General features: G+C 56.6%; 1 protein-coding gene and 1 long non-coding RNA gene across 5 annotated transcripts in view; one reads left to right on the top strand and one right to left on the bottom strand.

Moving 5' to 3' along the window:
• LOC310644206 overlaps nt 1-18,521 on the top strand; it is a 25,234-nt gene extending 6,713 nt beyond the window's left edge. The window contains exon 3 of the long non-coding RNA XR_014493238.1: nt 18,338-18,521. This is a non-coding gene — a long non-coding RNA (uncharacterized lncRNA). The remainder of the gene's footprint in view (nt 1-18,337) is intronic.
• EML2 (EMAP like 2) lies at nt 10,853-27,064 on the bottom strand. Of its 4 annotated transcripts, XM_083368999.1 has the most exons (20): nt 25,764-26,334; nt 24,567-24,595; nt 24,053-24,182; nt 23,785-23,934; nt 23,407-23,476; nt 22,833-22,943; nt 22,297-22,392; nt 22,059-22,193; nt 21,137-21,236; nt 20,518-20,672; nt 19,912-20,037; nt 19,700-19,831; nt 19,539-19,606; nt 19,025-19,113; nt 18,487-18,584; nt 18,157-18,244; nt 17,530-17,625; nt 17,047-17,177; nt 16,711-16,795; nt 10,853-11,008 (listed from the first exon to the last, which is right to left on the bottom strand). In XM_083368999.1, exons 1-20 carry the CDS (start codon nt 25,793-25,795, stop codon nt 10,992-10,994), a joined length of 1,938 nt encoding a protein of 645 aa, XP_083225125.1. In that variant the 5' UTR covers nt 25,796-26,334; the 3' UTR covers nt 10,853-10,991. The 4 variants fall into 4 exon arrangements, with proteins under 4 accessions (XP_083225125.1, XP_083225127.1, XP_083225124.1 ...); XM_083369001.1 differs by lacking the exons at nt 10,853-11,008; nt 25,764-26,334 and adding an exon at nt 26,926-27,064 and having other exon boundaries at nt 14,502-16,795; XM_083368998.1 differs by lacking the exon at nt 10,853-11,008 and having other exon boundaries at nt 14,502-16,795; nt 25,764-26,330.

Here is a 27,064-nt window from a genome sequence, read left to right as displayed (position 1 = left end):
GTTTTTCCTAAAGCCAGCCGTCTCCCTACTCCCTGCTGATCGTTCACACGTGTACAGCTGAAATCCGCACCCGTGTGGGCAGCCCCTCTGTTTTAGGGGTCTTCATGTACATGGCGCCAAGTCTGCTGCCGTTAAGCCATTTCTCAAGGAATGGCAGGTTGATTCTAGGCAGAAAAGTCTCCTGAAAAATTAATATTGACCTTTTGGGGATGCTTAATCCTTCTGGCTGGAACTGAAGGTCACAAGAACCCCCCTCCCTGCTAAGAGGGTTCCCGGAGGCCCCCCTGCCGGGCTCCAAAGGGCAGAGAATAACACAGAGACAGGCTGGTGCGGCCACAGCAAGATTCCTGCCAGCCCAGCCAGGATGTGGGAAGCAGAACCACACTCCCCATCATCCTCAAATTAAACGTTATGCCAATTCCAAGCCGCACCTGCCAGGGTCCCTGGGCACCAGTCCTCCCCTGCCCTTCAACCATGTTTCCTTCACCAGGGATGTTTTTGGATGTGAGTAAATACAGCTTCAGCCCGTTGACAGCAAACAAGGAACAAAATCGCTCAGATGCGGTGCAGGCATTTTAATGCACGTTGGAGAGAGGTTAGTGGACCGGAAATCTTCACCAAAGGGGGAAAAGGACAGATCCCACGAGAAGCAGCGGATGGAAAGAAGCAACCTAGAAATAAGGAGAAACTTCCTCACACTGGGAACAATTAACCAGTGGAACAACCTGCCTCCAGAAGTTGTGGGTGCTCCAACACTGGAAGGTTTTAAAAAGAGATTGGACAACCTGTACAGGGTCTTCTGCCTGAGCAGGGGGGTTGGACTAGAAGACCTCCAAGGTCCCTTCCACCTCTGTTATTCTGTTAATACGATCTCCATCCGCTTCCTTCCTTCGACTTCTGTGATCCTCGGAGAAGAGAGCAGGACGGGGCACACTGAGAAGGGGCAGCCCTCGTGCAAGGAAGAATGGCGGCTGGGGCGAGACGGATGGATGCCAGGCTGGGGAGACGATGCCAGAGGAAGAGAAGGACCTTTTCCAGACCGGGGGAATGGAGCCGATCCTCAACCATTTAGCTTTCGAAGAGGAAAGCGAAAGGAAAGTTCCACTTCCACCAGCAAGTCAGCTGCTTGCCATCAGTGGCCAGGACCTGGCCGTGGGAAGAGCTTTTTGCGCCACCCCAGGAGAAACAGCCGGAGGGCCAGGAGAGGTCAGGCGGAGGTGGGGCACCAGCCGGCAAAGACCTGTTGTGGGCACATCCAGGCGAGAAGCCAGCATTACCCAGGACCTGCAGGAACCTTTGGGTACTGTTAGCAGGGCGTGCTGAGTAAACTGTGTGTGTGTGTGTGTGTGTGTGTGTGACCCCTGTAAGTTTGGCGGAAAAGTCCAGCAGCTCAAATCCTGCTGCCAAGAGGTAACTTCTGTTTGTCAAAGCAGTAAAAACGAGGCCAGGGTAGATAAGAAATGAGCCTTGCAGATCCTTAAATTTTCCTCAACCTCTGTAATTGCCCAGCCCCGCCCCAAAGACTTGGGCTCAGCACATTCTCCACTTTGGGCTGCTGTGGAAGGGAAGGGAGATCAAAAGGCCTTCTATGGAAGTCGTACTTCTGGTAGGAACCCTTTGGCTTTTCTGAACAGTGAACAAGCGGAACGGAACGACTTGACTCCAGACACTGGAGGTTTTTAAGAAGAGACCGCTTCTCTGAAACAGTGAAGTATAAGGGTAGTATAGCTGGCTGGGGAATTCTGGGAGTTGAAGTCCACAAGTCTTAAAGTTCCAAGGTTGGACACCCCTGATCTAGGGTCTTGAGCTTGAGCAAGGGGTTGGATGAGAAGACCGCCAAAGTCCCTTCCAATTCTGTTATTTTGTTAATTAATCAGTGAAAAAAATGCCTCCAGAAATTATGGATGCTTCATCACTGGAGGTTGCCGAGAGGAAACCGGGCAACCATTTATCTAGAATGGTATAGGGTCTCCCACTTGAGCAGGGGCTGGACTGGAAGACCTCTGAGGTCCCTTCCAACTATGTTATTCTGCTATTCTGCTAAACAGCAGCCTCTTTGGTGGGTAATCCAAAGCAGCCGGAGGCTAAAACCCAGGAATTGACCCCAAGCAAGCAGCCACCTCAGCCCTCTTTGCTCTCTGCTCTCAGCCACCATGAAGCAGACAAGAAGCTAAGCGGAGAGAGTTCATCACTGTCCTGGGGTGCTTGTGGGGGGAGGGGGGCTGAGTGCAGGAAAGGGCAGCCCCAGCCCTAAGGAAGATGCTGCCATTGTGTAACCAGGTGGCTTGGCTGAAGGCACCCACCGGAGTCCAGGCTGACCACAGTGGGTTGACACAGGACGCCCACCTGGCGAGGTTAGAGGCCTCCCCAAACTGGGACAAGACAGCCGTAGCACAAGGAATGTGCAAACAGAGAGTCCTGCTTCCCCCTCAAACTGTTCACACACACTGGTGTCAGCATAACCACACGCTATATACAAGTAGTCCCTAATTACAACCATTCATTGAGTGACTGAAGTTGCAACGGCACAGAAAAATGTGACTTACAACCGGTTTTCCCACCTAGGACCACTGCAGTCAAGATTCAGGCGCTTGGCAACTGGTTCATACTTACGACGGTTGCAGCGTCCCAGAGTCATGTGATCCCCTTTTGCCACTTTCTGATTAGCAAAGTCAGTGGGGAAGCCAGATTCACTTAGCAACCGTGTGACTAAACAATTGCATTGATTCGCTTAAGAACTCTGACAAGAAAGGTGATAAAATGGTGCAAAACTCACTTAGCGAGTGAAAATTTTGGACTCAGAGTTGTGATCGAACGTCGAGAACGGCCTGTCTATGCAGCGTCTCCTGGAAGGACAGTCCTTATTCGGAGGGTCGAGCCAGGGACTCAACGTCATGGGGTTAGTACAATCCACCCAATTTTAAAAAAGGGAATTGGAGCCGTTTGTTGAATTAAATTCTGGCTCGGCGCCTGTTATGCCAGGAACCACACACGGCTGCAGCAGAAGGTCTGCCCTCCAGGCGGAACAAGGGGAGAAAGGGAAGGGGGGGCAGGAGCCGTGTCCCTCCTCAAGGACATTGTCTTCTTCTATTACTGGCCCAAATGAGATTAAGAATACAATTCTGGACCCCGGTTCCCACCTGCTTCTGAATGGGCTAAGCAGCTGGCAGACGGCCTCTGTTGCCCGGAAGGAACGTGGCCAGCCTTGCCCCTGACCTGCCATCCTTACAAATGTGGTCACCGCTCATCGGAGGCAGGCAGGGCGGAAATTCAAGCCAGGAAATGGGTTGAGAACAATGCAGAAGACCTTCCTCTCTGGCTGGAGAAAAGGTAGCCAGCTCAGAAAGATGGAAGTCTTGGAGTGCAGAGGCTGGCTAGAAGGCAGATGCGACTAGGGGAGTCCTCGTAACGGCCATAAGATTTGCAGAAGATTTCAAACCGTGGCAACTTTAATTCTGCCAGCGCAGAATTCTGAGAGTTCAAGTCCTCAAGTTGCCAAGGTTGGAGACCTCTGCTCTAGTCCAGGGCTGGCTGGGGAATTCTGGGAATTGAAGTCCACAAGTCTTAAAGTTGCCAAGGTTGGAGAGCTCTGTATTTGAGGAGCACAGAAAGAAGCAGCATGCTTTTCTTGAATGTCTGGTGGCTTCTCTGGAGGGACACAAAGGCTGCCCTGGTTGTGTAACACACACCACCCGATCAGTTAAAAACCCAGCAGCTTCCTTAATTGCTCCACTTCTCCAAGGAAGCTCAACCTGCGTGAACCATCTGTTTACTCTGTGGTTCAATGTGCTTTGCAAATTCAACAAGAAGTAATAATAAAAAAACAAGTTCAAGCTAAGTGTCCTGTAAAAATGCAATTTGGACTTTATGAATTAATTCCCATTTGAGACTTTCCATGTCGACGTCCGAGACCAGAGGGCGTGTGGGAGAAGCAGGGGGAGAAACTGGACAGAGAGCCGCCTCAGTTCCTGGAGAGTCAGAAATGAAACGCAGGCGGGCGAGGCGCTTCCTCTGTTCCTAGGCGCCCAGCCGGTAATCCTTAGACAGCTTTGCATGTTCTGCCCTGTTAAACACGCCGGGTTCCTCCCAGACAGCTTCTTCCAGCCAGTGGATATATTAGGGGGGGGAAAGTGGGTGGGAAACACTGGCGAAGGGAGAATCGGGGCGTGTGGAGATGTTGAGACTCCGGAAAGGGTGCAGAGAAGGTTTCTGAGCAGAGGCTGGAATACCATTGGTCAGGAATGGCCCAGGCTCTTCTTTTGAGCAGGAGGTTGGACTAGTTTGGCCCTTTCCAGCACTTATTTTGTAATGGAGGAGAGCACGTCTGGATGGTGGTGGCCTCTGCGCAACGAACAAACGAAGCGCTTTATCTCTGGATGTGGAGAGAGGGATGGCTCTCCTTCGGGAGGGGGGGGGAGACCCCCAAGCCCAGGGATGCTACTTCGCCGCTGGAGGGCCTGCGGTGTGCCCTCCTCCCCTCCAGCCCATCAGGTGCCTCCCTCTGCCCTCCACCTGCCAGCAACAGTCAGTGCTTGGCCCCCAATTCGACCATTCTGCCGCCTCCTATTTATATCCCAGAAATGCAGGTGTTTCTGAAGCAGCTGCTGTACGGACAGACAGAAGAGCCCAAATGTTCCTCTGGGATCTCAGCAGCGTGCCCAGGATGGGTGTGGGCGCTGTGGGGCTTTGCTGCTGCTTCGTCAGAGAGGTGAAGATTGCCCGTCTTGGGCTGGAGGGCCCCCACTGCAGCTGGGGTCTTTCTTCGAAGCTGCCCTACTTTCAGGGCAGGAGCTTCGTCCAGGTTCTCCTCAGTCCAGGTGGGAGACGATGTTTGGATAACCGGATGGAAATGCAGAAATGCATTAAAAAAACGCCTTACAGTTCCATTTCTTAGGCAGCTCTTAAGAGGCTCTTGGGAAGGGAAGACAACGTATTTTCAGTTTCAAAGTCAGGCACAGAACGAGCTCACATTCGTACAAATCTGGACAGCCAGTTCCGAATTGGTTTTATTGGTGCCTCTTGTCTTTTGAGCGGAGGAGAAGCTGCACAGGGTTCACGGGAGAGCAGCCCCCGGCCAAGACGTGAGCTTGGCTGCAGCTCCCCGTTTCCCAGATCCCACAATCCCCAGCAAGCCGCCAGTCCCCTGCGTCAGGGCTTTTCATCCCCCGGAGGTGTTTGGGCGGGTCTGAGGAGCAGCTCCCGGCTAATCCACGGTCTGGGTAAATAACCACGTCTAGGCGTTCGTGCAGGCCTGAGCTTGACCGGGCGGCTGGGCCGGCAGTGCTCCTCTTGGGGGCAGGGAAGCGGCTTGATGAACCGCTTTTGTTAATCGGTGGGCTAATGGTTCCTGGTCTGCTCTGCTGCTGGCTGACGGGTGGAAGATGGGAGCTTGGGCTCCAGCCCAGGGGGCAGCCTTCCTCTTCTGCCCAGAAAGGGAAGGGAGGCGTAGGTAATATAAGATGAGCCCCTTCGAATCGCTTACTCTGTGCAACTCACGTAAGATTGCCAAACCGTCTGAGAACATGAAGGTGGCCAAGAGTTGCTACAGGTCTCACTACTACGTGCAGGGGAACTGAGGCAGCCTTTCAGCCACTAAGCACAGTGCCTCCTTTAGCTAAACCCAAGGCATTGGAGCGTGCCCACTCCCGTCCCTCCAGGCCTGGGCGTCAGATCCGTGGGCCACGTTTTGCCTCCGTGGCTGGCAGCAGCTCAGCCTTCTCCAAGGCCGGGATCCTTCAGCAAACATTCACACCCGAGGTTTACCCACATCTGTTCAAGCTGAGTGACTTGTCTTTGCACAAAACGCTGGGCTTCCTTGGTCTTAACCACGGTTAGATGTTTGTGTTGCTACTGATGCCTCTGAGCCAGTTAGTCCATGATTTGCTCACAGGGCATGTCCAGTGACTGGGCTAATACTGTAACCAAGTTAACTGCAAAGGAGAATATTTGTAGCTGAGGCTTGCAAGGGGACCTGGTGGTGTGTGAGCTGGGTGGTTTTCTTGCAGGCGTTTCATTACCCAACTAGGTAACGTCATCAGTGCTAGAAGGGAGTGGAGGGGAGCTCTGTGGGGTCCTTGCTGCTCTCTGAGCTGGGTGGTTTTCTTGCAGGCGTTTCGTTACCCAATTAGGTAACCCCCTCAGTGGTAGTCCTGCACTAGACCCCTCAAGTTGACTGTGTTGTGTGAACACTTGAGAGTCCAGGCATCCTTGGCCTGAGTTGCATATGATCTCCAGCCGTGGCTGGCTCCGTGGAGTTTTCATTGATTTCACCCGAAATAGGAGCAGTCTGGAAACCTCAGGTCAGCTCCTTCGTGGGGATATGACTGGGCAAGGCAGGTGGAGGAGAGGCGTCCGGCCCTGAGCCCTGGAGCCACGCCAGGCGATCAGTTAGAGGAACACACAAATAGCCATCTTTGGGGCGGAGGAGAGTTTTAATCCTGCGCCCGGGTCATTCTGACAGTTTTTTTTTAATCTGCCCTCTGCAGCTAAAACGATTATGTAGCCCTCTTGCCTTCCGGTTGCATCTCAGCCACGGTTTGGAAGCCTCCGCGTCTCCTGCTAGATCCCCTAACGGCTCTCTCAGTACTATCAAAAAGGATTATTAGCATGAAATCCTTGCCTAGCCTGTTTCTCCATATAAAAGCCTCATCCAGCAGGTTAAATCATATTTTGAAAAGGTCAAGTGTAAACACAATACAAAATACGTAAGTAAGTTCAAATGGTAAATAAAACAACAGCAAGGTAGCTCTAGTAGGTAAAAACCTTAGCTAGAAAGATAATAAGAACCAAACACCACTTGGAATAAAGACCCCAGAAGGCCCATAAAGAGAGGCCAAAGACGGGTCTCCAAACTAGGCATCGTTAAGACTTGTGGACTTCAGCTCCAGGCTGGCTGGGGAATTCTGGGAGTTGAAGTCGCAAGTCTTAAAGATGCCTAGTTTGGAGACCCCTGTCTTAAAGGAACTTCCCAGAAGTGGGTCCACTCCAGAAAAGTTCCGACTCAAGACTCAAACCACCCCGTGGGTGGCGTTAAGAGCCAGGCTCCCCTCCTCGCCCAGGTCACCTTCCCCCCCCAAGTCCGGCCCGGCAGGCACATGGCACGGGAGGCGGCCCGGCTTGAACTAGGCAGGAAGCAACGGCTGCTCCTCTCCCACCTGCCATGTGCTCTGTGATTTCAAAATTGCATTCGGACTGATTTCATTATCGCCAGAAACTCCATTGTTTGTTGGGGATATCGGGGCAATTTCGTTATCCGCGCAGCGAGTCAGTAAAGATGAAAATAGAAATACGTTTGGGAGGGTCAGAGGAGTAGGGGGGCTGCCTCCCTGCTCCTTCTGCTGGAAGTATCCCCTTTCTCCTCCCTGCATTGTCTCCCGAATTGCATGGGAAGGCCCGGTGGGAGTCTGTGTTGACTCACGGGCAGCTTGAGGGCAAGAGCCACAACGAAAAGCCAGCCACGGGGCGGGGGGGGGGGGCAGGCATTGCCTATGTTGTGCTGGAGCTTCTTGGCTGAAACCCACCCCATTTCCTGGCCTGGGGGACCCCGGGAGGGAGCTTCCTGATTGGAATTGGGAGTCCAGGCAGGCTTGGGGTGCCAGTCATCTGCCCGAACTTGAGTGGACGGTTTGCAGGAGGGGGGACCGAGGTCCAGAACGGGGGCTGGATCCAGCTGCTGCTTTGGTGATCCTACTAACCTCAGATGTTGAGGGAACCCAAAGTCAGAGGGGGACTGAACCCCCTCTCTGCCACGTGGGGCATCTCCCTCGTGTCCTTCTCTTGCTGGGTTCCCAAAGAGGCCCGGGGACCCCAGAGACCCCTGTGGAGAGCCAGGGCTGTCAAAGGGCTCCTCTTGCGCAACACAAAAACTGCCCTTGGCCAGCTGCGCCTGTGCAGCCACCATTTCTTTCCTGACTGCCACGGATCCGCTAGCAGGGGTCTCCAACCTCGACCACTTTAAGACTTGTGGACTGCAAAGTCGCATGGTCACAAGCGGTTGTAGCCTGGAGCTGTCCAGCCCCCTGCTGTGCTGACATCCCGTGTATGCTTAAGAGCATACACTACATGGACCAACTCCCAGAGTTCCCCAGCCAGCACAGCTGTAGGCTGGGGAATTCTGGGAGTTGAAGTCCACAAGTCTTACAGTGACCTACAAGCTGGGAGGGTCTTCTCTGCTCAGGGAGGTCTTGTATGCCCCCCACCCTTGCCACTGCTCCCCTCCCCGCAATTGCCTGAAAAACACTGCTGGAGCATCTGGAATCTTAGCCAGGTTGCAGGGCCTTTTTGCAGCCAGCCTCTGGGAATATGCAGAGTGTGTTTCCTCTGTGCTGAGCACACAAATTGCCCTGCTGGAGTTGTTACCTGGGCAGAGGGCAAAACTTGCCAGGCAGGCTGGGGTCCCAGGACCTCCTCTGTATTTATTCAGGCAGGATCCAGGAATCCCTTTCCGAGAGGGAAATGCTCCCTCCCAACCCCCGCAGGGGGCACGGGGCACGCTGGATCCCTGGGGCAGCAGCCTCCATCAGAGGCCCGTTGAGAGGGTAAGATCGAGCCCGCCCCCTCCAACGGCTTGGTCTCCCGACCCCTGCTGACTTTCAAATAGTGAAAGAAAAGCACTTGCTATATGCTCAGAGGCGCTCTTTAGCCTCGCTTGGCCCGGCACGGCTCGGCTCCCACAAAGCCACCCGGAAGGGCTTCCCTTTACTCCGGGGAAAGCGCCCTCTTGGCCCCCTCCTCCGGCAAGCAACAGGCCCCATTTGCCCCCGCCTCCCCCCGTCCCGGCAGCGGATGCTCACGGTTGAGACTTCCAGGGAAGGTCGCCGCCGCCGCCGCCTCCTCCAGCGGCGGGGTCGGGGGGCTTCTCCCGGGCGGCGCCGCCGAGAAGGGGGCGCGGGACAGCCGCTCACGCCGCCGGCGGGGCATCTTGCCCGGCTTCCATCGGGACCTCCGCTCGCCGCCCGGTTCAGCCCGGAGTGAGCGGCGGCGGTTGCCCGGAGACTTTCTCGGCGCGGCGCCTTCCGCGGAGCCGGCCTCTCGGGGCGGGGAGCCGCTTAACCCGCTCGCTGCCGGCCCCCCGGAGGGGCTGCGGAGACGGGGGGCTCCGAGGTGGGGGAGGGGGCGGACCCGGAGGTTGGCGGGGGGAGAGGAGCCTGGAGGGCCCTCCCCGCGGCGCTCCCGCCTCCCGACCAGGCTCTGCCCCTCCCTGCTCAGCCCCGCTGGCCGCCCCCCGCAGACGGGGCAGAGGAAGGCAGGGCTGGCCCGCGCGCGTCCCGGGAGCCCCCCCCCCATCGCCGGGATGGTCCTGTGCTGCTCAGGAGCGCTTCTTCCCCTGCAGGGTTCAGCCTGCCGCCTTCCCCGGGGAAGGACCCCCTTGGGCGGCAACAGCTGGTCTGGCGTGGGGGGGGAGCCGGAGTGCCCCCCGTCCATTATTTGCTCCTTTAGCCCAAGGGATTCGGGTGGGAAGAGCCCCTGAGCTGGGAGCTCCGCTCTGCGCCCCAATTCCTTCCTGGCCTTTGAGCTGAGGGGCCCCGTCTTGTGGGGCTGGGCCCTCACCCACCTTCCCTAGGCCTGGAAAGCAGCTGCTTCTCAGGGAAGCCATTCAGACGTTCCCTGGCTAATGAGCATCTGCAGCCCCCCCCCCCCCCCAGGAGCCACTAGAGTGCTGTGGCTGCCAAAGAGATGCAGGACAGAAAGGGCAGGAGGGTCAGCCTGGGTTGTGCAGGAAGGGTGGTCCTGCTGCCTGCAGGTGCTCTTGGACAGCCCCCCCCAATCAGCAAAGGACAGGAAGGGCCTCCTTCCATGATGAGCCACTTCCTGCCTCATCCTCCTTCCTCCCTTCCCAAAATAAGGCCGCCTTCCTTTCCAGCACCCTGCCCCAGTACCCACCTCTCTCCTTCCTCCGGCTGGACGTCCCTTTGGTGGAGAGGCTCCCTCCTTGGCCCCTGAACCCCCAAGAGACTCACGAGGGCCCCGTGTTGCAGGCCTGAAAAAGAAGCCCCCTGACAGAGGAGCAGGGCCCGGAAAGGCAAAGGGGCCGGGTGGTGAAGCAGGAGATAATCCTGTTTGGGTGCCCTAATATTTTAATAGCAGAGCGGTCCGGAAGACTTACCTGCGCCTATTTAAAGATTCCCCGTGATCCAGCCTGCTAAGCCCTCGAAGGGCAGCAGAATGAAAACCCCACGGGAGATCAACAAGACAAGCACACCTTTTTCCTGCCTTAGGCACGCGCGCGCACACACACACACACACACACACACACACACACACACACACAGAGCGTCTGCATTTATATCCCAGACTTTATTTGTATTCAAGAGATTTGCTTCCCATCCACATAAAGGAAGACCTCCGCCCCACCCTCATTTTAAGAACCTCTTTAAGAACTTGTGAGGCAGGTCAAGCTGGGAGATGTTTCAGCCCAGGTTTGCTTAGCCCGTGTCCAAGGATGGTGCTGGTGGCTCCCTCAGCCACAGCTGGCAAGTCGATCCACAGTTTTTCACTTGCACAATAGGCCCAAATCACAAGCAGCCACAGAGCTGGGTGCCTGGCACAGACCAGGTCCGCCTGGGATGGTCTGGTGGGCTTTGTGCTCGAGGCGGGGGCAGCGGTCTCTGAGCTTCCTCCGCTTGGTCCGGGGGAATCCTTTCCTGGCTTCTGACCCGCAGGAGAGGGCAGGGCCTCCCGCCATTGCCAAAGGAGCCGAATGAGGGGAGATTCCAGTCTTCTTCTTGAGTTGGCCAATAAAGCCGCTCTTACCGGCCAGGTTAGGAACACTTGCCGTGAGCCTCTTGGGTGGTCTGGAAACACACCTGAGGCCTCATTCTGCTTTGGGGTGCAGTTGCAAGTTGTAGCCCGACAAGGTCAGAGGTCTTGGGGTGGAGGCGCGCTGATCGTGCATAACAGCCAAAGCTTTGCCGAAACTCCGCCGATCTCCTGGAAGGATTCTTCTCAAGACCTTGGGACCCAGCAACTGTGGGTCAAGAAAGCCATGTACATCAGGACAGTTCAGGCCCTTTTGTGGAGGAGGAGAAGGAGGAGGAACTCTGAGCATACTCAGAGAGCTTCTTCAAGACCCTGCCACTCAGCTGGGGCCAAAGACAAGCCGTCCCACCCCAAAACCCCAACTCGGCGTGGCTCTGTTCCAGCCCAGGATTGTCCTGGCAGCCAGCGCTAAGCCCTGACTAAGCCAGGATTTGAGGCTGGCCTCTTCAGGCAAGCGCAACGTGAGAGCAGCCCAGCCGCAGGACCTGAGCCAGCTCCGCTCGGAGGCTGCCTTCAGAAGCTGCTCATTAATAAGTCAGAGGATAGCAAAAATAAGAGAGCGGGACAGCTCGTCAAGATCCCAGAGCAGCGAGAGAGCGGATTTGGCACCTGGCACGAAAACTTCAACCGCAGCAAAGAAAGCCAGGGACGCTGGGAGGGGGTGGAAGGGACGGAGACGCCCAGAAGGCTCCCAGCAGAGGCCGCAGACAGGAGGGCTAAGCTGGCCGTTCCCCTCCACACACACCTTCCAAGCAGCCAGGCCCTCCCTGGTGGGAAGGGTCCCCTCTTCCCTGAAATGAAGGCAAAGGTTTTGGGGGTGGGTGAGTGGGAGAGCCTGCCTCTTTGGAGAGGAAGTCCCACGGGTGGGGGGGGCGTCCCTGTGGCCCATTGCCTCCCCTATTGGAGGCCCTCGGGCTTCCTAAACAGCAGAGCCTCTTCTGGTCCTCCAGCATCAGAGCAGTCCTGGGGACATTACGCTGGGACTCTCTGAGAGCGCTCTAGTCTGGGGGAGCAGCGGACAATCCATCCCAGAAGCCTCCAGTCCAAAACACCGAGGGGCTCCTTCAGCGGGGGGACAGCCAGCCGGAGACGCAGGCAGATCAGTTTCTTTGTGCCCAAAGGTGCCAGCCCGCTCGCTCGCCCTTGCAGGTGCCCCCCCCGCAGGAAATGCAGACCCCAAAATCTGATTTTCAGAGATAGGATGCCCCAAGGTGCTTTTTTCCAAAGGCAACTGGACTTCCTTGGTTCTTTTTTCCTTGAAAACGTTTTGCTTCTGATCCAGGAGGTTTCTTCACCGTTAGGTGGCTCTTCAGAACTGGAGAAGCTTCTTGGATGAAAAGTGAAACTTTTTCAAGGAGAAAAGAACCAAGAAACTCCAGTTGCCTTTGGAAAAAAAGCACCTTTGGGACAACCCTGACCAGGAGGATGGAGAATCTCCATGGATGCAAAGACGAGATACAGGTAGTCCTCGACTTACGACCACAGTTGAGCCCAAAATTTATGTTGCTAGGACAGCAATTTGTTGCAGCTTTTGCCCCATTTTACAGCTTTTCTTGCCTCAGTTGTTAAGTGAATCCCTGTAGTTAAATTAGTGACCCGGTCATTAAGTGGATCTGGCTTCCCCACTGACTTTGGGGATCACAAAAGGGGATTGCGTGACTCCCGGAGACTTTAACCGTCATAAATGCGAGTCAGTTGCCCAGCCTCCGAATGTAAACCACGTGACCCGGGGGTGCTGCACGGTCACAAGGGTGGAAAACGGTCCTAAGTCTCGCTGTAACTGGAGCGGTCAGAAGCGAACTGCTGTAAGTCGGGGACTGCTGCGGACTCAGTTTCAGCCAGGGCAGAACCTCTGCAGGACACAGGAGTCTGGTCTCCCGAGGCCGACCCCCTCCAGCTCTGGGGTTTCCAACCTGGTATCCGGTGCAGCCACCATGCTGCTGGGCAAGTCTAGCTGGGGGTGATGGGAGATGTAGTCCAAGCGCCTGGAAGCTGGGGAAAGACAAACCTGCTGGCTGCAAAATCTCGGTCAGAGGGAAGATGACTTTTTCCAGCCTCGCTTGAACTCCTCACCCAGGAGTTGGTGGAAAGAGCGGAGCTGCAGTGCAGGCCTTCTCCGCTGAGCTTCGGCCCCAGTAAACTGGCCTATAACTCCGCCAAGGGCCCCCATAAAGCCCCAGGGGCCGCTGGCTCAGGGTTCAACGAACTTCCAGGCGAGAAGGTCAAGGCACGCCTGCAGCCCCACCTTTGCCTTAAAGTAAGGGTAACCTGCTTGCTTTGCTCTGGAAATGCCGGGGGGGGGGGTCGCTGTGAAAGGGGGAGCTGGAGAGGAAGCCAGGTTGCCTTTTGGGTCCAGGTAAAGGGTGTGGATTTTTTCCCTTGGGCGGTAATTCTAGGAAATTTGAAATGTCAGCAAGGAGGAACGCCAACCAGACAAATGTGGTTTTGTTTTACTGCAGTGTTTATCCATCTCAAGACGTGTGGACTTCAACTCCCAGAATTCCCCAGACAGCAGGTCCACGCGTCTTAGGCTGGGGAATCCTGGGAGTTGGAAGTCCACAAGTCTTAAAGTTGCCAAAGTTGGAGAGCCCTGCTTTAAAGCATTGCAACCAAAGCTGAGCTTAGAATTACGTTTAAAAGCAGTTTTCCAAGGAACCAAACCTCTCTTCTAGTTTTGTACGCCAATTGGGAAACCAGGAGGTGGGCTGAAGATGAACTCGCTCTACTTTACTTATTTTGAATGGCAGTTAAATCGGTCAGCTGGTTCCACGTCACAGTTGCTTGGGAAAGCACAAGGCCAGTAGCCACCCGGAAGGGACGGGAGGGGCAGGGCAGCGATCCCTTCCCACTGCAAACTTTTTAAAGCTTTCTCCCCCTGCCCCCCCCCCCCGTCAGCTGCCCAGAGGGCACTTGTGTGGTGCCACTTACGGGCCTGGAGGGCCTTCCAGCAAGTCCCTCCCTGCCTGCTGCCGCAGCTTGCAGTCAGTCAGAAGGAGCTGGATCCAGTGTTTGGGTGAGATCCGGTTCTCTGCAGCTGATTTATGCAGTGACCTTTGCCTCTCCTGAGAGTTTTCCCCTTTTAATGAGAGACTAGCAGAAAAGACACCCCCGAGTGAGCAGGACACTTGTGGCCCTGGCACGGACTGCCAGCCAGAAAGCACTCCCCTGCCAGGCGGGCAGTTTTAGTGCGACATGTTGGTCTGTCGGAGGAAGCACTAACTTAGGACAGCGTTTCTCAACCATGGCTACTTCTAGGCTGAAGTTCAGACTGAACAGATTGAAGCCTGGACTTCAACTCCCAGAATTCCCCAATCGGCATTCTGACTGGGGAATGCTCCACCTATCGGGCACATGGTGAGGTTCTAAATCCCTCCCATTTGCTTTCTTTCCATCTCAGGCCCCTGAAGCGCCGTCTTGCCAATATCAAATAATAGACTAAGGGAATAACGGGTCTTCTCGCCCAGCCCCCTGCCCTCTCTTGAGCTGCATCAAAGCAGAAGAGGAGGAGGAGGAGGAGGAGGAGCAGGGCAGGTCCTCGCTTGGCACAGTCTGTTCACCTCCTCTTGGGGCCTGCGGGTGTGTGGGGAGCTGCGTTTGCAGAGCAGCCTCCACCATATGTTTGGTTGCAACCTTCGGTCAGGAGCTGCCGCGATGAGCCTTCGTGCGCTTGTCAGTTCCCGGTGAAGTTTGCTTAAGGTTCAAAAGTTGCCCCTGACAATGACATTTGTGCACCAGAGGCAACCTGTGTTCTTCCACCTCTTTTTATTGGATTGTATTCTTATTACACAATTCCTAGGCTCCCCCAGTACCTTTTCTTTGGAAAATACAGAAGACAGTCACGCTATGGTCACGCTAAGTCCCCCTGCCCCACAACTGATGGTGCCGCTGGCCCGCAAACCCCCTCGGCCACATGGCCCAAACCAGGAGAGGGCCCAGTGCCGAAGACCCCTCACCCGGGCTGAAACTGTGGCTCTGCTGACCCACAAAAGCCTCCTCAGTTTCTCCCCCAGCATTACCTGAATGCTCTTGGCTTCTTCTGTACAGAAAATGTGTCCCCCCCCAGCCCCGCATCTCCCCTGCCCAAGGGCCCTTGCCCCCCCTTCTGCATTGGCCTCTCCCCCACTTCGCCTCCCAGCCTTCCTCCTCCTCGGTTTCTGCCCTTCTCAGGCCTGCTGGATTCCACCCTGTGGCGCATCCCCAGGCTGCTCAGGCGAGTGAGGGGGAGGCCTGTCCCGGAAAGCAGGGAATGGTGGGGGTGGGATGGGGGTCGGCTCCTGGCTCAGGTGCCTTTGAGCCGGCTGGGAGTCCCTGCAGGCGAAGGAGGGGAGGGTTAAGCGAGGGCAAGGAAGGCCGTGGAGCCCCTCCTGCTTTCTCCAGAGGCCAGCATGGGGGTCCTCAACTTGCGACCACAGTTGAGCCCAAAATCGCTTTGGCTAGGTGAGACATTTGTTAAGTGAGTTTTGCCCCATTTTACAACCTTTCTCATCAGAGTTGCTAAGTGAACCGCTGCAATTGTTAAGTCAGTCACATGGTCGTTAAGTGAATCCGGTTTCCCCATTGACTCTGCTTGCCGGAAGGTCACAAAAGGGGACACCACAGCCATCACAAATGTGAACCAGTTGCCAAGTGTCTGAATTTCCATCACGTGACTGTGGGGACATTGCATCGGCCGTAAGTTTGAAAAATGGTCCTAAGTCGCTTTTTTTGATACTGTTGTAACTTTGAACTGTCACTAAATCATTGCAAGTTGAGGACTACCCGTAAGTTCCCTTGGACTGGGGAAGCTGGAGTGGTCTGGCCGGGGGTGGGGGATTAGGGGGTGGGAGGCAGGCTGAGGAAAGGAAAGGGGAGAGGGATGCCAGGAGGGGATCCTTGTGTGACTAAGCCCCTTTCCTTATGCAGAAATTGGACCTTGCAAAGAGCACACAGGGCAGTCACCAGCGTGTGTGTGTGTGTGTGTGTGTGTGTGTTCACAATGCTGCCATCACAAAAAGAGTGAACTAAGTAGCCTGAGGATGCAAGAGAATTCGAAGCTTGGCTTTGCTGTCTATGCTCCTGCCTGAATTCCCCCCCCCATGGCGGATCAACACTGGGGGCAAAGCGAACGTCCTCCCACTTGGGCTGAGTATCCCAGGACGGGGGTCTCCAACCTTGACCATTTTAAGACTCAGTCGGCAAAGGAATTGTGGGAGTTGAAGACCGTGGCAAGTCTTAAAGTTGTTAAGGGTGGAGACCCGTCCCAGGAAACATCCCAGGGCTTCCATCTCACCTGGGATCAAGCCGGTGGGCTGCCTCACCTGTGCCACACAGCATTATTTTTCCTTGGGAGGAGGACGGGGGGGAGAGGGGCAGAGACCCTATCCCTCTTTGGCCCAGCAAAATAGCTTTTGCCCACCCTCCAAGCGCTAGATTCTGACCGAGTAGCTGGCCCCCTTTCCCCCCCAGGGGGAACCCAGGAACCCAACTGGCTTACATTCATAGTGCAAACGTGCCCCAAAGCATCTGAGGAGTCGGAAACGGGGGGGGGGGGGACTTCAGCCTGCCAGGATCTCTTGAATCTGAGGCCGAGAGACCCCTGGCTGGGGGGTGATATTTGTGGCCCCCCCCACTCTTCCTCACATTCTCAGCCTGTGCAACCTTCTGCCTTTAAATATAGATATATAGAGATCGATCTAGATATATATTATCATTATTCATATAGGGATTTCTGTAAATATAGCTGCCCGCAATCTCTCTAACTGCCTCTTTCCGCCTCCCTGGCCTCGGCCATTAGCCCCCCCTCCCCTGAGCATTAAACCCTCCCCAAAGTGTTTAATAGGATGCAACCTCCCCACCCTTCCCCTGCCTTTGCACTTGCTGCCCCCCTAGCCCCACCACTGAGGCAGCCCCACTGGCCACCTCCCCCCCCTCCCTACACGAGGCGCCACTGGAGGACACTGGTGTCCACCCCACCGGTGGAAAGCAGCAGGCTGTCGTCGTGGAGGAAGGCAATGTTGGTGACGTGGCTGCTGTGGCCGCTGTAGGTGTGGCTGGGGGCCTGGGGAAAGAGAAGGGGGTCAGAGGGCAAGGAGGCTGCTCTGCGGCTGGCCGAGCATCCCTAGAGCCTGCTTGGCTGTGGGAAAAGTGGCAGCCAGCTGTCCTTGTGCCCCCCCCCCGGCAGCGCAGCCTGTTCCCCAAAGGCCACAAATGGGCACCTCCCTCTGGCTGGGGCTTTGTGCCCACCTCCCCCTGGCCGAGAAGGGTTTCAAATCCCAGCGCATCTCGGAGGCTCCCGGCATGGCTGCTTACCCGCGGCTGGCAACAGGGGTAGGAGAACAAGTGCACTTTGCCAAAGTCATCAGCCGATGCCAGGAGCTTGCCCTCGTGGGAGCGGCACACGGCGTTGATGTCGGTGCCATCCGCCCCCTCCGGCCAGATCCCTACAGGGGCAGGAGAAACGGTTAGCAGGAGGCCGAAGCTTTTTGGCCACTCAGCCTCCTCTTGACTCCCTCAGCCCAGCCTGGGAAACGGAACTGCTCCGGTGGGGCCTTCAACAGCACCGAGCAGGTGGGGCAGAAGGGGGGGGGCTTTCTGTCTGTGCCTCTGGGTGAAGCGGGGGTCCCAACACGGGAGGCGTTGGCTGCATTTGAAGCCAAATCCCCACCTGGCTGGATTTCTGAAGTTCAAAGTCCTGAGAAGATGCTGGAGGGCAGAGCATCCCCTGTTGCCAAGGACACCTAGGCCTTTGCTGCCCCCTGCTGGCCCAGGCACAGAAACCCTCCTGGCACTTACCAAACACCCCGAAGCCCAGAACGCAGGTGGCCGTAGCCCATTCCAGGTTGCGCACAGCCTCAGCGCTGGTGATTTGCCGGCAGGTGGAGGGATCCCCTGGGACGGGAAGGAAGAAGGCAAGTCTAGAGCTGCATGTAGCCCCAGCATAGCTGGCTGAGGAATTCTGGGAGTTGGAGTCCATAAGTCGTAAAGTTGCCCAGGTTGGAGAGCCCTGCGCTAAGAGACAACTGAGGCTGGTGCCAGTTGGCTCAAGAAGAGGCCACTAAGGGAGGGGCTCGGTGCAAGCTCCAAGATGCCAGAGGCCGCCCCACCACTCTCTAAGGCCAACGCAAGTAGAACAATCTGGCTGGGCCTTAATAGGGCTGTGCTGGTGGAGGGGGGGGGGAATCCTTCGAGTGCCAAGACAGCATCTAGACTAGCAGACCTCCAAAGTCCCCCCCAGAGGCCGCCCTCTTCTTCCAACTGATTCAAACTGAAGGGGGGGGGGACACACACCAAACCCCGACAAGGGCACGGCAGTGACGACAAGCCACTCGGGGTGGGGTGGAGGAGATGGGAAGCTTCCAAATTTGATAAATAAACCAAGTGGAATAAACGATGGTCCCTCTTCAGGCCCAGAATACTCACAATAGAGAATCTCATAATCCCCTGAATTGGTGACCAGGCAGCTGCTGTCCAAGGCCCAGTCGAGATGGGTGATGAAGCTGGAGTGGCCCTGGGGCAAGAAGGACATTCAGAGCCAGTTTTGGAAAGGCCGACCGGGAGAATATCCTCGCCTCAGCGCCCTCCTTTTATTTTGGACTTTCAGGAGAATCTGGAACTCACGGCTGCTCCGTGACTAGGCAGGAGAGGCTTGGCCGTCCGGGGCTGCCCAGCTGAGCCCCGGTTGAAAGGAGTGCCAGCCTCCCAGAAGACCTCACTGGGAAAGGCCCCTTCCCCCCGGCAGCCTCCACTCACCGAGCATTTGCCGAGCCGGCCAAACTTCCTGCCACCCTCGGACACCAGGTAGATGTAGACAAAGTTATCGTGGGAACCCAAAGCCAGATATTTTCCGTCTGCAAAGCGAAAAAGGAGAGTCAGCAGGGAGGGGGCAATGGAGTGGAGAAAATGTGGGGCATAATTTCTTTCTTTCTTTCTTTCTTTCTTTCTTTCTTTCTTTCTTTCTTTCTTTCTTTCTTTCTTTCTTTCTTTCTTTCTTTCTTTCTTTCTTTCTTTCTTTCTTTCTTTCTTTCTTTCTTTCTTTCTTTCTTTCTTTCCTCTCTCTCTCTCTCTTTCATTTCTGTTTCCTATTTCTAAACCACCCATCTCTCTCAAACACCCCCTGCGGCATCTGGGGCTCAGACCCCAAGAAATCACCTTCAATCTTTTGTGTCCTTTCTACAGGACATGGGGGGCCCTGGACTGCCTCCTCCTCGGCAAACCCACACCCGATGCCACACCTGGCCTTTGCAAATTCTCCTAATCCCTGCCTGTACGTAGCCTGCCCTTTTCCAACCTGGGGAAAAGCTGACCACAGAGATGGGCTCCCCTCCATCCGTGTGAATGGCCACCAGGTCCCGGGTCTCCGTGTCCAGCACTAGCCACCTAATGGGAAGCAGAAATGGGGGGGGGGGATGTTACATTAGGCCAGAACCCTGCAGGGGCTGCAGGTGCGAGTCTCTCTGTCTGTCTGTCTGTCTGCTCCTTTGCACCTTCCCCCATTATCAAGGCAGAGGAAGCATACAAGGAGATTAAAAAGTGAGCAGATTTTATTAAAGGAGGACAGAGTCTCCACCATGCTAGGGGCACAAAGTTTGGGGTGCTTGAGTCTTTCTGAACCGACAGGCCCCCAGCAGTTGGGCCCAGGGAAGATCCTGCCCCTTCTGAGATTCCCGAGACCGCTCCCCATTCCTCTTCAAGCAGCTATCCAAGATACCCAGGAGCCCCCAGAAGGGCAGTATTGAAGGGAGGGGGCCCCAGAGAGGGTCTTCCACCCTCCCCACCCCACCAGGACTCCCTGTGCCCATTACCTGCCCGTGACAGTGCCCACCACCAGTACCGAACCATTGGGGTGGAAGCTGGCTGAGCGAGCTGCATCCTGGAAGAGGGAATAGCCTTCAGACGGCGCCCTTGGGGCCCCGGAGGTGGTCTTCATGGCCCCAGCAGTCCCCGCAGAAGACCCTGTGCTCACCTCAATTCCCTTGCTCCACAGAGGCTGGTGGGTGTCCACACTCCACAAGTGGACCTGCTTGTCCTGCCCACAGGTCAGGAACTGGTCCACGGTGGGGTGGGTGGCCAGGCCCCAAAGCTCTTCGGTGTGTCCCTAGTAGGAAGGGGGGATGTCAGCTGGCCTCTCCATGAGGGTACCCCAGGTGCCAGGGCCCTCCCGGCACAGCCCACTACCTGCACCAGGAGAGAGAAGCCGGTCGACAAGGACCCATGGAGCACAGAGTTGCGAGTGGTGCCCACAAAGAGCGAGTCGCCCTTCCCTTCAGCAATGGTGCGCACTGGTCCAAAGCCATCCGGGACCTGCAGAGTGTCGCAGAGTTGGAAGGGACCTTGGAGGTCTTCTAGTCTGACCACCTAATCCAGGGATCTTCAAACTTGGCCCTTTTATGACTTGTGGACTTTAACTCCCAGAATTCCTTAGCCAGCGTGCCTGGCTGAGGAATTCTGGGAGTTGAAGTCCACAAGTCATAAAAGGGCCAGGTTTGAAGACCCCTGCCCAAATCTATCGGGAAACCCTATTTCTAGGAAACTCCAGTGACAGACAGACAGACACACAACCCTGAGGAAGATCCGGAGGGACCCAGAGCATGTTCACAACCCACAGACAGGGAGCGATGTGAATTGGGCTCCTTAAGTAGGGATAAAATATAATAAACCTATTTTGGCTTGGAAAGATGCTCCTATGGAGAGTGAGCACTTTCCTCTCTTTTACTACTAAAAGCCGAGCATTTTTTTGACCCTGCTGGTCATTTATTTTAGGGGTTTGGCCCCGGGTCTCACCTCGTTCTCCTGCAGCTTCTGATAATCCCGTCCCCAAAGCACCACCCGGCGATCTCGGCCGCCCCCTGTGAGGATGGTCCCATTCCGCAGCACACAGAGGCCAAAGATGCCCCCTTCGTGGGCACCGGGCACCGCATGGCAGATCCGGTTCCCCCCTGCCGGTGAAGGACAATAGTGGCACAGAGCAGGCATTTAGGCACAGCCCACCCGCCCGCCCAGTGCACCAGTGTGGGAATCTGCCTCCTGTCCATAAGCAGGGCATCTTGGTTTTATAGCAGGGGTCTCCAAACTTGGGAACTTTAAGACCTGTGGACTTTAACTCCCAGAGTCCACACATCTTAAAAGTTCCCAAGACTGGAGAGCCCTGCTATAAGCCATAGGGGTTGAGTCTTCATCATCTTGACCTGGGGAGACCATGAAACCAGCAGATTTGCTTTGGAGCAACAGTAGTCTGGCTTGCATGATTTAATAGCTAATTCCCATGCTGTGGGTTGCATAAACCAAGCCAGCAGGGATTTTTAATCAACAAACCCTGCGTTATGCAGCCAGTACTCCTGGCCAGGGCTGCCCAATAGCATTTGCGGAGTAAGAAGGGAGCCTTGCCCACTGACCAACAGACCTTTTCCCCAGATGTAAAGGTTGCCCCCGGAGTCGCCGGTCACCGTGTCCCCATTTTCTGTAAAGGCCACGCAGAGGACATACTTGGGCTTCTCGTGTTTCTGCCGAGAAAGGGAGTGGGGGGGGGAGGGAGAGAAGAAAGGGAGGAGTCCCCAAAGGGACATTTCAGAGTCGTCCCCCCCCCCCCGAATATCTCCGTCCACCCACTGCTGAATTGCACCTAGTGCTGGGCTTGTGGCTGCAATTGAGCCCACACTTTCTGTGGCTAAGCCAGACAGTGGTTAAGAGAGTTTGGCCTCATTGTACGACCTTGCTTGCCATGGTTGTTAAGTTAATCACTGCTGTTGCTAAGTTAGCAACACGGTTATTAAGTGAATCTGGCTTCCCCCTTGACTTTGCTTGTCAGAAGGTTGCAAAAGGGGATCACACACACACACACACACACACACACCGATGCTGCGACCGTCATAAATGTGAGTCAGTTGCCAAGCATCTGAATTTTGATCATGTGACCACAGGGATGCTGCAATGATCGTTAAGTGTCATCAGACACTTTTTCCAGTACTGTTGCCACTAAACAAAGTGTTGCAAGTTGAGGACCGCATATAATATGTTTCAAACAAAATGTGTAAAGCCTGAGTCTCAGCTTCTCACCCCACTCCTGATGGGAGGGAAGGCAAGAGGGAAGCCCACAAGGGGGGGGCTGGTCGGGGCCTGCATTTCCCAGAGTTCTGTGCTCCAGCAGAACTCGGAACCTGCAATTAGTACAGCAAAGTGTCTGCTTATTTCTGGACATCGGTAAGCTTTCTGGCACGAGGCCCATGGACACCAGCGGACAAGGACCTGGGCAATGGGGCTGAGGGCAGGGAAGCCACCCCAACGCTGCCCCCCTCCCAGCGCCCCCCTTCTTCTCTTGCTCTCACCTCAAAGATGCCCTGCCTTTTGCTGAGGCTGCCACCTTCCAGGGTCCAGAAGTGGATATGGGATTTTCCACAGGTGATGAGGAGTGTGGGCTCCGTGGGGTGGAACGTGGCGGCCAGAACAGACTCATTGGAACACTTGGGAAGGAAGGAGGGAAGGAAGGAAGGACAGAGAGAGAGTCAGTTGTGAAACACGGGTGCCGGATTTGGTGCAAGGAATGGAAACGAGCAAGACGGCTACCTTCACGTCAGCCAGTTTCTGCTCCTTCTGCCAGTCCCAGACGGAGAGCACGTGGTCGTTGGAGTCATCCACGGCACACAGGAGGCCACCCCCGTTCTGGGCAGAGGAAAGAGAGGGCCAGTTGGGCAGGGAGGCAGCTGCCCCCCAAGAGTCGCTCAGCCTGGGCGGGTCGTTCCTTGCACAGGTTGAAGGGGAGATTGATTCCGTTTTGCTCCTTTGGGTGGAGGGGTCATTTAATGCAGGGGTCTCCAAACTTGGCAACTTTAATACTTGTGGATTTCAACTCCCAGAATTCCCCAACCAGCCATGCTGGCAGCCAAATACCCCATGTTGACTGGCTGGGGAATTCTGGGAGTTGAAGTCCACAAGTCTTAAAGTGGTTGAGGTTGAGAAACGCTGCTCCCAACCAAGGACAGCCCATGTTCTGATCTGGCCGCAACGTGGTGTGTGTGTGTGTGTGTGTGTCCCAGGAGGTCCCTTTGGGGCCACAGAAGGAAATTGCGCTCCCAAAGCTGGCAGGACGGGGTCTCACGCACAGACTTGGAGAATCCCACACAGGTGACTGCTCGGTCAAAAGGTCCAGGGCCCAGGACGTGGAGGGTGTTGAGGCTCACGGAATCCCAGATGCGCACTTGGGGCGGCAACGCCTGTGGGAGACGCACGGAGACGCACCTTGAGACAAAAAGCATTTCCTCCGAGAACGCAGACTCGGCTTGTGCAGCTCGTTGCCAATGGATGCAACGTTAGCCACAGGGGGGAAAAGGAAGGCGAGCGGAACAGGTTCCCGAAAAGGTCCACTGACTGCCTACTTGCCATGACAGGAACAAACAATAAAGTGCTGTGGGCCAGGTGGCCTGCAGGTTGTGAACACCCAGGAAATGCAGGGGAAAGTTGCCGGGCGATGCCCACTTCAAATGCTCCCATTTTGTGCGCTTCTGACTTTTCTGCACCAAACGCTGATGCAGAGATGCAACTTAACAGCCACCGTTTTTCAGACGGCATCAATTCAGCTCTAAACTGGAGGGAGTTTTCTCTGGCCAGTCTCTCTCTCTCTCTAACTGTAGTCCCCCTCCCCAAATGGACAGCCTTTCCTTAGGTCACCTCCCTCACCTTGCCGTCCTTCGATGTCCCGGCCACCTGTCCGGTTGCTACAGTCACCATGTCCGGATGCACAGTCAAACTAAGAGAGACAGCAAAGGGCCCAAGTTACAGGGGTGCAGGACACCCCAAAGGGCAGCTCCACCTCTGGTTTACTAGGACCGGGGCCCACCGTTCCTATTGCACTCTTTTCCCCCCGGGTAAAGTGCGTTCCCGCCTCCTTACATTTCTTCAGCCAGCTATCATTTCTCCAAACCATTCTCTAATTCTGGCAAGGTGCCAGTGCCCTCCCTAACGTGGTGGTGCCTCTTTCCCTCCCCGCTGCTTGTGTCCGTCTCCCCAGAGAATGGGGCGGGGCAAGGCAGCCGTCCTCCCACGGGCCCTTCCTACCACTTGATATCGTCGGTGTGGCCCAGGTAGTGGCGCTGTCGCTGCTCTTCCACATTGTAAAGGACGGCCACGGCAGCCACGAAATAGACAATCTCCCCCGTGGGCAGCAGGAAAAGGTTGGCCCGGCAGTCACGGCCCCGATACCCGTACCTGGAGCGATGGCCACTGGTCAAGGGACAATGCAAGGGGCCTTTGCCAGGAGGCCTGGAGCCAGAGTTTGGGGCCCAGCCGCCCTCTGCCCCGGGGGACCCAGCCATGAGCAGGATACACCCAGTCCAGCTTCAGCTTCTTGTGCGGCAGTTCCAGCTTGGCGTCCAGGCTGTAGGTGGCCACCACGGCATCGGGGACAAACATGGGGATGGGGCGTCCCCGCAGGAACATTTTCACGTAACCATCCTCTGCAGGGGAGAAGGGGAGGAGGAGGGGGCAAGGTCAGGTAGGGCAGCTGGCTGGATCCTCGTTTGATCCCATCCCAAAGGCCAGGTAAACTCCCAGCTCTCAGGATGGCCCACCCCGCCCCATGGGTGGCCTGGAGATAGGGCAAGTGGGGGCCTCATCCGGGACCCCAAAGGGGTGCCCTGAAATAGGAGGGCCAACGCCAGCTTTAGGACCTCTTTAGGACTGGTCCGCATCCCACTTTTTGCAAAGCTTCCGACTGGAGGGCAAATGCAGAGACTCCCTCCTGTGGGTTTTCTTCCCCTGGGCTGCCCCCACTTTGCCCCCAGGGAAATAAGCTGGACCTTCCCCTCTCACCACCATCTATCACGGCTGCATCCACTCACCAGCGTTGAAGGTGGCTTCTTTTGGTTTGCTAGGAGGAGAGAGAAAGAGACTTGACTGGGAAGGAATAGGAAAGGGGGGGGAGATGGGGAGGGGAAATAAGCCCCACACATCTAATTGCAGAGTTAGCTGACCCTGGATGACCGTTCAGCCACCCACAAACTCCCCCAAAGGGAGACAGACCACTTCCCCCCCACACCCCCAAAGATGCCCAGATACTCGCCTGAAAGAGGGTCCTCACATCTTAGGGGTCCTCCTTCTTCCTGCCCCTCTTATTCCCAAGTCCTGGACCTCTCCAGATATTGAGGCATCGCCGCCTCTTCCCTGCCCTGCCCCCAGCCCCAAGTGACCCATCGGGAGACCCTAGCCCCATTGCAGGAGAAGCCAGCTTGACTCCACCACAGCACGGGGTGCGATGTGAACGCCGCCCAAGCACAGCCGTGAGGAAGCAGCTCCGGCCCGGGGCGGCTGCTGGGGCGGCCACAAGAGACCAGGGCAAGTCGGAAAAGGAGTAGCGCTTTGAGCCTTCGGGCTACGAGAGACCCCCGCCGGTGGCAGGGACAGAAATCGGGCACCACCTGTGGCGGGGGTTTGGACTGGGGGGCGGGAGCCGAGTGCCGCAAAGATCACACAGAACAAGAGAAGCGTCGGAGCCCCCCCCCCCGCCCAAGAGGGTCTCCCCCCACTTCACACACACACCGCTCGCGGTTAAAGCAATCTCGCTGGCCGGGCCGGTTCGCTTAGCAAACCCGAAAGTCCGGGGAGGCAGGGCAGAGTTGCCCCCCCCCGTCGACTTTTGCAGAAAGTTTAGCGGACGCTTCACTGAGAGGGGGGCATCTGTGTTCTGGGGGGGCGCAGCGAGGCTCCTGCACCTGCCAACCGCCCCCTGCCCCCCCCCGGTTCCGCGCCTTCCCGGCAGCCTCGAGGAAGCCGCGACCCCGCCGGGTGGCGGGTTGGCGGCGACCGAGGCGCCGAGTACGGGGAAATCGCCCGCCGCTCTCTCGGGACCCGGCCCGGCCTGCCCGGGCTCTCCCCACCGGCCGGCCCTCCCGCCGCCACCCGGAAGGCGAGCGCCGCGGCGGCCGGCTCTTTGGGGCCGGGGGCAGCGCCGGGCCGCGGGGCTCTTCGGAAGCGGCCGCGCGGAGCCCGCGGTGCCCGGCGCTCCCTTCCCCGGCGTGCTGCCCCCGCAGCCGCCCTACCTGGGACTCTGGCTCCGGGCCGCCTTCCGCATGCTGGGCGCTCCGCTCCGCTCTGGCTCCGGCGGGCAGGCGGCGCTGCTTCACGGCCAGGCGCGCGGGGCGGCTCCGCCCGGGGGAGCGACGAGGCACCCGCGGGGCGTCGCTGCCGGGAAAGGAGCGGGCCCGGGAGCCGCCCTCCCGGCACCCGGCGGGGCCCTGGCGTTGCCCGAAGGGAGCCTTCGGAGCCTGGCCCGGCCGGGCTCGAGAAGCAAGGTCACACCGAGCCCCGTCCCCGCTCCCGAAGCCGGGTCTGGATTGGAGTTCTTCCTGAAGGTCTTGCCAGACCCGAACGCAGAGCAGCCTCAGATGCGGGAGGGAGCGGGAGGAAGGGGCGCTGGTCTTTCTGTCCAAAAATGGCCAGAGGGCTTAGAAATCAGCTGCATTATCTCCCCAGGCCCAGGCTGCCCTGCCCTATTAATGGATGGGTTTCCCCTGTTGAAGTTGGGGGGGTGGGTCCCTAACATAGGCCGGATTCACAACGTGGGTGGCTGAATTTGGCTGCTGCTTGGTGGGGTTGCATATGTTGCATGCAGGTAATCAACATCAGAGAGGAATGATCTTTCTGCTTAAGGCACCCTAGTTTCTCTCTTTTTGCTTATCTAATTTTCTGCATAGTTTCCTGGCGTGCAAGGTTGCCAGATGTTATGGCTGCAGATAACTCTCCTTGGCCTCGGCTGGCTAAAGGAATTGCGGCTGGGGCAGGCCTGGCCAAGTCTGAGCTGCCCAGCTCCCAGCTAGATTAAATGGGCCAGCAAAGGAGAATATTTGTAGCCCAGGGTTGAAAGGAGGGCTCCTCCTCTGTGCTCTCTGAGCTTGGTGGTTTCCTTGCAGTCCTCCCATTACACAAACTAGGGGAGGCCAGCAGTGCCGGAAGAGAGGGGGTTGTTTAACTTAGCACTGATGGTGTTATCTAGTTTGTGCAATGAAACGTCTGCAAGGAAAGCACCAAGCTCAGCACCGCGGAGCCCTCGGAGATTCCGAACTGACCGATCCTGACTAGCTTCATAGCTCAGAATACTCTTCTCTGCATTGCAACATTGGTTTGGCAGCGGGGTGGTGGTGGCGGCAGGTGCGCAGTGGGGGTTGGTGTGGGCATCTGCCCGAGTGGCCAGTTCAGACATACCCGTCGCGTTTGCCGCTGCAGGAGCTGCTGGAGGAAGTGGTGCGGCTCCTCTGGTCCTTGAAAGTCTCGCGCTTGAGCGAGGCGGGGCGCTCCGGCGAGGGGCAGCTACTATGCCCGCTGTAGGAGAGAGAGCCTGAGC

The sequence above is a fragment of the Vipera ursinii genome, assembly GCF_947247035.1.
Source record: "Vipera ursinii genome assembly, chromosome: 9".
Taxonomy (NCBI): domain Eukaryota; kingdom Metazoa; phylum Chordata; class Lepidosauria; order Squamata; family Viperidae; genus Vipera; species Vipera ursinii.
Note: the sequence above shows the minus strand (reverse complement) of the source record. Positions and strands in the feature narration are given on the sequence as shown.

Coding starts and splice junctions, on each gene's coding strand:
- EML2 (XM_083368998.1), bottom strand. CDS start 25,795: ATGCGGAAGGCGGCCCGGAGCCAGAGTCCCAG. Junction 19,114..19,538: donor GTGGGCACTGTCACGGGCAG/GTAATGGGCACA, acceptor GCTTCCCATTAG/GTGGCTAGTGCTGGACACGG. Junction 18,585..19,024: donor TGTGGTCAGCTTTTCCCCAG/GTTGGAAAAGGG, acceptor TTCGCTTTGCAG/ACGGAAAATATCTGGCTTTG.